General features: G+C 33.0%; 1 protein-coding gene across 1 annotated transcript; it reads left to right on the top strand.

Moving 5' to 3' along the window:
• The first annotated feature begins 453 nt into the window (after positions 1-453).
• On the top strand, positions 454-3369 carry LOC115705870 (peptide methionine sulfoxide reductase A1). Its single transcript, XM_030633317.2, has 2 exons — positions 454-1159; positions 2809-3369. The coding sequence occupies exons 1-2, from the start codon at positions 614-616 to the stop codon at positions 3058-3060; spliced, it is 798 nt and encodes a 265-aa protein (XP_030489177.1). The 5' UTR covers positions 454-613; the 3' UTR covers positions 3061-3369.
• The last annotated feature ends 8740 nt before the right edge of the window (positions 3370-12109 follow it).

The following is a 12109-nucleotide window of genomic DNA, read 5'->3' as shown; positions in this document are numbered from 1 at the left end:
AGGTTGGGGTTTGTTAAGCTCACTTATGCTAAATTATTGTGGATATTGTCCTACATAGAATAAATGATAGAGTATTAAGTCATATATAAGAATATGAATTACTCCACGTATCACCAATTAATGATAAGATGAAACCTTATAATTCTCATCCTAAACTATACTTAAAAAATTACATAAGCAATCACTTGTGGTGGTCCCCAATAGAATTTTCTAGGTAGAACGTGTAACTTCAAAATTATGGTATGCATTTTTGTTCAAATAGAAAAATTATGGTATGCATTTCTCCACATTACTCTTTTCCTTTGTACGACGCTGACCATTGGATATGCCATGCAAACATAATCTAGTCTGAAAGTGGGACCACTCCGATTAAGTTTATACCCAGTAGGACTCTGCCACGTCAACTTTCGACAAAAATTTACCAATTTTTACAATAAACAAAAAATAGAATTTATAATATTAATTCGGGGAGGAAACAAAATAAAATAAAATTATAAAACATTTTTCTGTATTAAAAAAATAAATAAAATAATAAAGAAGTAGTTTCAAACAAGAAACAAGCACAACCTATCAAAACTATCAAAAACGCAACACGTCATCCCCACATAAGAAAATGCTCAAAAACTTGGCCTTGACAACCACCACCGCCTCTACCACCCCATTTATGCTTATCTCCACCACCGGAGCTTTTTCTCTCTCTAAACCCTTCATTCCTTCTCTCTCTAACTTCCGCCCAAAACCCATTTCATCCTTCCCCCAAACTCACCGACCCTTTTCTCTCCCCAGTTCCTCCATCACCATGAATTTGCTTAACAAGCTTGGCTTCGCCTCCAAATCCCCTGAATATTCCTCCGAATCATCGTCCATCGCCCAGGGTCCCGATGAGGACGTGCCTGCCCCAGGCCAGGAGTTTGCCCAGTTCGGTGCCGGCTGTTTCTGGGGAGTCGAGCTGGCTTTCCAGCGAGTTCCTGGTGTTTCCAAGACCGAGGTGGGTTATAGCCAGGGTTTGCTTCACAATCCTACTTATGAGGATATCTGTACAGGTACGACAAACCATTCGGAGGTCGTTAGGGTTCAGTACGATCCTAAAGAGTGCAGCTACGAGTCTCTGCTTGATGCTTTCTTTGCCAGGCATGATCCCACCACGCCGAATCGTCAGGTGAGGTTTTGATTTTAGAATATTGTATGCAATTGAGGTTTCTTGGATTCAATTTTTTGCATTTTTATTGTTTATTTATGGAATTCAGCTCAGACAAAATTTTGTAGCTTTGGTAATGATAATAACTTCTAAGTTCTAAGTATGTAATCGTTAATTTGATTCTTTACTTGGATATAGGATGATAATTCTTGTGTTTGCTTGATTCTTTTGTGGGGTGTGAAATTTCGGGTCTGTGACTTTCCATGCTTGATTCATTTTTGTTAAATTAAATTTATATTTGCTGCTTTCGATTGATGTATTTGGTGCATCTTGGTGTCTTGTTTCCATGTTTTCTGTCTTCTGCGTATTGTGAATTGTTTATCCATGGTTCTTCCAACTTCTTGGTATCCTGGTTTTGTTTTTCCTATTCGGGCATATGTATTGGTCTATCATCTATGTGATGCTTAATTTGTTTGGCCTTTGTTTTGGAATATTGAAGAGAATTTAAATCTTCACTCCCCGAACACAAACATACTACAAATGCATCGATACCCTTATCTATTTGGGGACTCAAACCGCATCTATTTTGTATTTGTTCTTCTATCATGTAGACAATCCTGTTTTCTTTTAAAAATAATCATTTGAGACCCAGCGAGTTGTTTATATGTTAAAGTCATTATAACTATCTTTTCCTACTGTCTTGTTTGGATCTCCCTGTCTAAATTATCCAACCATTATAAACAAATGCGAAAACTTTATATGATAAAAATTGCACATGCTGAAGTTATCACAACTGTTACATATCTCTGTACGTTGTTTCTAACTTTTTTTCCGTGCTTTATTGTAATTTACTACTGGGGTTGTGGCTGTAGTTTTATCATACGGAGTAATTATGAGATGTTGAATTATTTTATAGATCCATTTTGAGCTCATTATCATGCCTAAACTTTCCACGGGACCCATGTTCTGGGAAATGTTCTTTTTTTATTCTCTCTTGTTTATTTGCTGAGTAATCCTCTATGAGTATTCATATCAAGCGTGGTTAAAAGGTGATGAAAGAGAATTGCTCAATTGGAGTTGTTTTTTTTTTGTTTTTTTGGGTGTGGAATAATTGTTATGTGAGTTTTCCATTAAGTGTACTGATATTTCTCCTTTAAATTTGTGCTTGTGCGTCTGGAACTCTACTGGAGATTCATTATTTACTTTCATCATTTTTCTATGATGCTCTTTTGTGGTCTTTGTGTTGTCTGATCGTGGTTTTGTTTATATTTCAATTATTGGGTTACTTGCATATTCATTTCGAGGCTAGCTCAAATGGTGAGGCATGTGATTTACTAATCTGAGGTTCAAGTCCTTTCTATGTAGTAGGGTTAGACAGGTAGCCTATCTTTGAAAATTATGGGCTTTCCTTGGAGTGCATGTTAAGTTAATACATAAGATCATAGGGAGATGCTCTTTGTTAGTACTATGTGGGAAAAGCATTGAAAAATGGCCATGACATAGCAGACCTCTCGATTTCAAGGCCTAGAGTGTGGATCTTCTTGTTGTGTCACTGGTTCATTGGAGCGTAGTCCTATCAGATTATTTCTTTTGGCAGCAACCCCAAGTACTCCTCATATGTCAACGATGGTATAGCCAACTTAATAACATCTTGTTATTTTTATAAACAGGGGAATGATGTTGGAACTCAATACAGATCTGGGATATACTACTACACTCCTGAACAAGAGAAGATAGCAAAAGAATCACTGGAAAAGTATCAAAAACAATTTAGTAGGAAGATTGTTACTGAAATCCTGCCGGCGAAGAGGTTCTACCGAGCAGAAGAGTACCATCAACAGTACCTTGCGAAAGGAGGCCGTTTTGGTTTCAAACAATCCACGGAGAAAGGATGCAATGATCCCATTCGATGCTATGGCTAATCAATCTTGTCTAGTACGTTTAGAGGTAAATACTTGCTGGGATGATGCAAAGGTTTGTGCTTTTGTTGAATCTATGAAGAAGAACCAGTATATTGTGCTTATTTGGATATATATTAAGTTGTCTAATATGTTTCGTGTAATTACTGTTTGAACAATACATGTTTCTGTAAGTACATGTTTTTATCAGCATTGTCCCTAGATCTAGTTATGGTGTATCTTGGTCCAAGATTTAGTTAATCTGGCAAATTACGTGTGTTGCATTATACAGATATCACTCTCATTCTACAATCATTAATGTCTTCTGTACTGTATTCCCATCTTACTTGACCATCATTTTTTAAAACTGGAACTTCATTAAACAAGCAAGAATTACAACCAGAACACACGAGGGAACAATCGCAATTGAGGAGCAAAAAACATTGTTTTGTAAAGCAAACGTATAGATACTATGGGCTACCAGGTTAGCTTCTCTAAATGAGTAAAAAAATAGAAGAGCAAAATCTGAGCAGTCCTGTATCATTTATCTCATCAATCACTAGGCCCAACCCATCTCTTTAATAATGTTGTTCTTTAGAGCAGATTTAATATACTACGCACAATCTGAAGTGATCCAAAAATCTTTAATGTTCAGCTTTCTAACCTTCTCCAACCATGCCGAACTGCCATAGCCTCAGCCAGCCTTGTACACAGATTCATTCCACAGCTAAGATACTTCCCCCCCTCTCATCATGCATCACAACTCTGAAACCACAGACTGACCGACGAGTCCTTAATAATAGCAGCATCGCAGTTCACCAACACCACCCCCGCAAGATGTGGAGACAATCTGGTTCATGTCTTTTCAGAGCACCAACTGGTTTAGCAGCAATATTAGAGCAATCCTGTATCCAGCATAGAGTCCCCTTCCACAACATCCTCGTAAGTTTGAACATGACAATTCAGCAGCCTTTTATTTTTCCTATTCCAGATCACCCAAGGCACCATAATGAACTTGGTCAATTTCTCAGTTGAGCACATAGAGTGCACCTGCATAAGAAATGTTAATAGAGTCATCATAAATATGATGAAAAGCAGTCACACAAGTCATCAGCAAGTTTCCAGTTTCCTGTGAGGAATGTGCAAAACCCCAAAGAACATGCACAATACATCTCTTTTGTTTTCGATCAAAATTATTCTCTTTTGTTACGATACCAACAGCAAGTTAGATTCACCTCTATACACACTTTTTACAAAAAGGCTTCTCCCACAAGTAGCCATTTATTACACACCCTCCACAGAAAGTTTTCACCTTTGGTGGAATCATTATTACATTATGGCCGCTCTCCTAACCGAATACTTTCCATTTTTGCTATAAGACCCCAACTAATGATTTCAGACAACAATGTAATATTGACTGTTTTTGTAAATGTAATTTTTTCTTTTTTTTGATAAAGGACTAATGTTCATTGATAAAACTCGTTAAGTACATTAGTTAAGATACACGACAAATTATTATTGTACTTTGTTAACTCATTATTAGTCGCAAGTATAAAATAACTTAATCCATGTCCAACTTTGTTACAAAAATGCACCATATATTGAAATGAGAGATAATTAATTTCTAATAACACTTAAAAAAAACTGCTAGGGGTCATGAACTATTTTTGAAATGTGCTATTGTTTCTTGTAGTAATTAATTTCTAATGGTAACCAATATAATAGCTGAATTGAATGCCATGCCTTTTTATTTTGAAAATGGTACATTTCAAAGGATAAAATAATATGATTCGTAAATGTCATTTCTTTGAATCTGGTTAATTGGGATATGGCCTAGGGTGTCTCTGATTTTATCTTGATAATGAAATATGGCTTGTTTTGACGAAACATTAGGACAAGAAACAGCCACAAAAGCTTACTAACACGTGGGCAGTGGAGTAGTGGAGCATCTCTTAAAAGATATTAAATCAAATTAATGATCTGTTTTACGTTCATATCACTGTATTATTCAGTGAGTACGGTGTCGTACTCGTAGTACATGTGGTAATAGTACAGACAAAACGAATCTAAAAATAAAACTCAAAATAAAATAGAATAGACTATGAGTAAGTTGCTTGTCTTGAGTTTATCAAAAAAAAAAAATTGTTGTCTTACGACTTTACAATAAGATTTTTGAAATTCAACATAAACATTAGTAAGTTTGGAAATAATACGGATTTTAGTTATAGCTGGGACTTTTAAAACAAAATTTAAGTGAAGAAAAGAATTAGAAGATGTTGGAGGTGTTTGATCCTCTTTGGCATTGAAGCAGAATGAAATCAGAGGAAGAAGAAAGAACAAAGAAAGAGAAAGGCAAACAGAGAAAGAAAAAAAAGAAAGTTCTTAATTGATTAAGTAAAAGTTACATGAGTTTATATACAAAAGTAGAAACACAAATCAATCTAACCAACTAGTGACAGTTGGCAGCTAATCGAACCTAACAACCATCATAACTAACTCAGTAATCAACTGTTCTTAATACACACCTCAAACTTAGAATTGGTAGGCTCACCAATTGTAAATTTGTGTTTATAAAAAGAGAACAGTTGATTGGAAATTGGTTTGGTTAGACCATCAGCAAGTTGATCAAAAGCTGTCACATGTTTTATTTGGACCAAATGCTGAAGAATTATCTCTAGGACAAAGTAGAGATCAAGTTCGATGTGTTTGGTGCGAGCATGAAAAATTGAAGTGGCAGTAAGAAGGACTGTGCTTAAGTTGTCACACTGCACTATAGGAAGTTTAAGCAAAGCAATGTGCAATTCAGTAAATAGGGAGTGCAACCAAGTAAGTTCAATAGTGTGAGCTAGGCTTCAAAACTCAGCTTCAATACTACTTTGAGACAATGTGTGCTGCTTCTTACATTACGAAGCTATGAGATTAGAATCAAAGAATATTGTAAAACTAGAAGTTTACCTTCTGCATTGGGGTCTATGACCCAATCTACATCACAAAATACAGTGAACTCATAGTGATTTGGTTTTCTGAGATGAAGTCAATAGTCAATGGTACCACTTAGATATCTAAGAATCCTCTTTACAACATGCCAATGAGACTGCAGAGGGTTGGCCATGAATTGACATAATTTATTGATCTTAAGCCTGGTGATGACTAAGTATTGCAAAGCACCAACAATATATCTATAATGCTAAGGATTGTCAACAAGAGGACCGCCATAAGCTGATAGCTTTAGACCACTGACCATTGGTGTATCGGATGGCATGCGATTTTATTGTCCAGAACCTATCCTACTATTTTCATGCAATTTCTACCCAGAAGGCATGCGATTATTCAAAGAAAACACATTAAACAAAGAGAGTTTTTAGAAAGAAAAAAAACCAACCTTTGATCCAAAAGCTTATTCTTCTGAGCTTAATTATCACTTCGAAAAACCCTTTCGAACTTCAAAACAATCTTCAGCCAATGATTGAATTTTGAAAAAAGATTTCTCTTAAAATTTTAGAGAGAGTAATCTCAATGGAAACTGAAAATGAGAGGAAAATGAAGTAAATTAATTCATATCCCAGGGGTTTAAATATGAATAAGTCTCATTTGTAAGGATCTTGACACGTGGCATTAGAAAATCAAAAGTCACTCAATCCAATGGTTATCTCAAAACACGCATGCACGAATCCCAAAGAGTTTGATGACGTGGTAGATTGGAAAAATAAAATAATAAATGTGACTGTCATTTCAAAACCCTTAACAAGACAACCAAGAGTCATCGTCATGTGACAGAACAACTAGCCTGTCCCTCATGAATAGTTTTGTTATTTGACAAACAATTATCATCGCAAAACTAGGGGCATGTGTTATAATACGAATTTTTTGCCTAGAAATATAAGTACAGTCTTGTAGATAACTGACATGTGGATCCAGTTCCCAGTGAAAAGGATGACGTGTCAATAGATAGCTCTAATAGAGCTAATCTCGCTTGATGTAAACTTATGAGAATTAGATGCGATCGAGACAGTGTCTAATCACATATTATGCCTTACATAGTAAAAAGGAATAAGTAGGACCAAGAGGATTTAATACTGACCGCGCATATACCAATTATATGTGATGATCAAGTATGCCTCTCTTACGACTAGTAAAGATTGTTTCGTTACATAGGTTTGGTCTGAATGACTAATGTGTTTGACAACTCGACAGGGACTCGCATGTTCCACGTGCTCAACACAGAAAGTCTGACTATGCGATCAAATATGAACGCAGACAATCAAATAATAGGCCCAAAGGCCATCCTGCGTGTACAAACACCATAGAGCCTGCGAGCTCGCGTGTTGGAATATGAACGGGCAATTCACAACTTATCAAGTCGCATACGTTGCTGCACTTAATTCAAGAACGAATAAAAATTTTCTTCATTTATTCTTTAAACGTTTATTCTAATTAAATACTATCATTTATTGTAAAAACGGTTCTAAGTCGATCAGTAATGGAATCTTAAAAGACACTTGTTTTCTATATAAATGGGTGATCCAAATCAAATAAACTAAGCTGAAATCATTACTAAAAGTGGACTAAGCAGATCAAGTTCTGACTGAACTACTATAATTCTCTTGTTTTCTTTCTATTTCTATTTTCAATTTTGTCTATTTAGTAGCCTAAAGTCTGAGTACTCGCTATTCTAAGTAAATACTCACATATTTGCTTTTGAGTATTCTAACTTTATTTGAATACTTATACAAATTTAGTATTGTCTAAATTTTTCCACACCAATTATATATATAACTAGGAAACGGTTTATAAATATTCAATTCAATTTAGTTACAGGCTCTTCCATTTCGATTTGTCCCTTTCAGTAAGTTTAATAATTAGTTTTCTTTGTACGGCCAATGTGGTTAGTTTTGGTTTTGTAAGGCCAATATGGCTATTTTAGTTTTGTAAGGCTAGTATGGCTAGTTTTTGGTTTTGTAAGGCCAGTATGGCTAGTTTTAATTTTGTAAGGTCAGTATGACTATTTTTAGTTTTGTAAGGCTAACATGACTAGTTTTGATTTTGTAAAGTTATTATATGGCTAGTTTAATTTTGTAAGGTCAGTTTGGTCTAATAATAACACATCAAATGTAGTGTAATCACCGTCAGGAATGGAGATGAAAATAAATAAGTATCTACGTCAGAGAATTCTATGTGACTATTTATATAAAATTTCATATTTTATTTTATTTTATTTATAAGGGAAATTTCATTTTTTTATTAAATATTTATTATGTATTAATTAATTTCTCTTTATTTTGCAGGTGTTTTACTAGTGGTTCGGAAGTGACAACTCTCAGTTTTGAGGTTTTCTTTTCTGATATTATGGTTTTATTGTCTAGCTCTCCTAGGGTATCTCTGCATGCTCTTAGGATAGACAATAAACTATTATAGATGGAAGAAAATTCTCCTCTGGTTGTGTAACTTTGTTACCTTTGTTATTTTAACCTGTATCGGTTACCCTACAAAAAAAAAAAAATAATTAGTAATTACCAGAGACTACTCATGTGTTGGTGCAACCGAAGCTAACTCCTTTATTATTATTTTAATTCTTTAGGACCACTAATAAGGTACATACATCTTAACTAACCTATCTTAAGGGACAATTTTCTCTTTTTGATTTAATTTTCCACATTGGAAATTAAGTAACAATAATGAGTCAACTCTATATTATCTCCTTTCTAAACTTATTCAATTTCATATATTACACTCTTATAATAAACCTTTTAAACATAGAGTCACAATAACCCTCCCCATTTGTACTATTTTCTTTTTTGATGTAAATGAGTGAATATTATCACTCAAAACTTAGCTAAGAGTTTCTCTATAAGAACTCAAAATCCCAAACCAATTACTATCTACTATATTTTTTTTCTCTCTACCTATTACAAACATCACTTTTAATCTTTTTGATTATATTATTTAAAGTATATACTTTTTGTTCCCAAAAACATACGTTTCTAGCTTCCCAAACACAGTATACCAACATATTTAAAGCAGCCACAATAAATTCACTGCGGAATTTCGACATTTTTTCCCTCTTTATACACTTCAAACAAGCTTCCAATGTCCTCTACTGAACTGTAATACCAATACATTGTAAAATAGAGCAAAAAGTTTAGCTGTTGTACTTGTAGCAGCATTGAAAAATTAGGTGCACATGTGACTCATTAAACATTTGTTTTCTGTTATACTCCAAATCTCAGCAATCTATCCTTTGTTTGAAGACGATTTTGACAAGCTAACTTGTATATAAAACGATATTTTAGAGAGCTGAACCTTAAATAAGAGCATACCAAGTTTTCTGCAGAGTATTTGACCAAAACTTGTGACATAACTCCCCATTTGTATTATTTTCAAAATTATAATACTATATATTTATTGGCCGCCTAGTGAAATAGGATGATGTATCCATTCAACTTCTAATAATTTTTTTTTTTTAAAAAATATTTTTATATTTATACCGACAAAATAAAAAAATTTATTTTTGTCATGGTATATTTTTATTTTTATCCCTATAAATTTATAATTTATATATTTTTTTTTACATATTTTCATTTTTATTCTCACATAATAATTTATTCACATTCTCAAAAAAATTATATTTTTATTTCCAGTATATGGTGCATTGTAGCACACGGCATACACTCTTTTTTTTTAATTAATGTGTATATATATTTATATTATTAATTGTATTTATAAAATTACAATGTATCTTTTTAAAAGTGGTGCACTGATGTACCTTTACAGTTATTTAAGACATCCTATAAAATTTTTAAAAATTTGAAAAAATTTAACATCGCGAAAAATAATGTACCTCTTTAAAAGTGGCGCACTGATGTACTGCTACCTGTTTCGGCATTCAAGACATTTTCTTAGTCTTTTTTTTTTCATAATCGTGTATATTATATAGTTATTAAGACATCTTATAAAATTTCAAAAAATTCAAAAAAATTTAACACGTTGATTATAAAGTTTAAACTGTCAGTTTCACATGTGACTCTTTATTTGGAGGGATGCATTTTAGTTAATTATAGTGATTTTAGTTAATTAATATAATATATTTTTTTTATTTTATTAAAAAATTAATATAATAATAAAGAATATTTTTTTAGTATAATTTTTGGTGTTGTCATTGGAGTGAAAATAATTTTTGACATCAAATTTAGTGATAGTGTGACACTAAATTTGGTGTGCTCTTTGGAGATGCTCTAACGGTGTAGAATTTGGTGTATACTAATTTGGTGTATAATTTAATGCGTTGTTAAAGTGAAATGATGTGAAGATTCTATACCAATTTAATAAAATAGTATAGTACCAATTAGAGATGGAAATTTATACCGCGGGGATGGGTAACCGCGGGGACCCGCCCCTAATGGGGTGGGGATTCCCCATCTTAGTGGTTAATGGGGCGGTGGTGGAGGACAATTTCAATACCCGAAGCGGGGATGGGGCGGGGGCGGGGATAATACTATCCGCACCATATCCGACCCCGATATAGATATATATAATTTTTTTTGTTTTTTTTTTCAAACTTTGACACATATTTAGTTTTTATTTTCTATTAGGTTATGCTTTTTTTTTAAGTAAGTTTATTTTTTATCTTATATGAATTATGAATGCATAATAAATATTTGTGAGAATATTAGTTTAACTTATTTTTTTCAATTATTTTAAATTAATTTGTTTTTTCATTTTACCTTAATGGATACCCGATGGGTTCTCCATAACCGATGGGTATTCCCCTACCCCGAATCCGTTGGTTATTAGACGGGGATGGGGCGGGGATGGGGTTATAAACAGGTAGCGGGGATGGGGGCGGGGATTGCATTCCCCGTACATTAACCGACCAATTTCCATCTCTAGTACCAATAGAGATAAAGGAATAAATAGGTGTTTACGTAAATATAAACAAAAGAAAGGAGACCCACACATTAAGATATATAATAACTGGTGTTTGCATGGCCCATGAAATTAAAAGTGATATTTATATTAATTTTCAATGACCCTTGACGTAACAGATCTATAATTTGAATATCATCAAATGAAAGATAGCATATTGTGTGCAAGTGCAAGTTTACATTTGAATTGAATTATTTTCAAATACTATTGATAGGAAAAAGTAGATTTAGTTATGATTAAAGTTTATTTATATATAACGGTAGGCAGAAGTGCCAAGCATATTCAAAAGTTGTTCATTGATGGAAATTCAATTGGAAGTTGGCCAATATCTTTAACTTTACACCATTTAGGAGTTGCGCAGATTCAAAATGTGGTATCATTGATTTTTTTTTTTTTTTTTTATCTAAAATAACAAAGATAAAGAAAGAATAATTATATTCATATATACATAAGTATAAAGTCATGTGATGAGATTGCTTATGAGATGGTTATTGCCAGCCCTCGTCCCTAAATGTTGTTAAAATTAGTATTGATGAATTTAATATGTGATTATCCTAATTGGAATGAGGATACTTTTTCATATACGAGTTACCTACTTATATTTTTTTATTTATTTTTAGGTTAAATAGGATTATTTTCCGAACTTTAACATGTACTAAATCATATTTTTTAAATTTTAAAAACCGTTTAAATTTTTTCCTAAACTATTGAGATTGTTGAATTTAAAGACTTATGTTAAATTTTACTAAGAAAAGTCTAATATAAATATATATATATATATATATGAAAATTCAAGGGTATGATTTGACACATGTTAAAATTAGAGGGGCGTGATTTGGTAAATTTAAAAATCTGGAGAGCATAGTTTAGTACTGGACAATCACCGAATTAGTAAAATTGAATGAAATTGAACAAAAGTCTTTAAATCCAACAATCTAAATAGTTCAGAGGAAATTTTTAACGGTCAGAAAATTCAAGAGGCATAATCTAGTACATGTTAAAGTTCAAAGAGCTAAAATTCTAATTAGTCTTATTATTATTACTATTATTTGTACTCTGATCACAATGGTGTTGGTTGGTTTATTTAATTTTTTTTTATCAACTATGGTGTGGTTGAAAGTATAATATTCGATCCCTTCGCATAAAAACG

Source organism: Cannabis sativa, chromosome 1 (genome assembly GCF_029168945.1).
Source record: "Cannabis sativa cultivar Pink pepper isolate KNU-18-1 chromosome 1, ASM2916894v1, whole genome shotgun sequence".
Taxonomy (NCBI): domain Eukaryota; kingdom Viridiplantae; phylum Streptophyta; class Magnoliopsida; order Rosales; family Cannabaceae; genus Cannabis; species Cannabis sativa.
The sequence above is the reverse complement of the archived record's forward strand: the minus strand, read 5'-3'. Positions and strand labels throughout refer to the sequence as shown.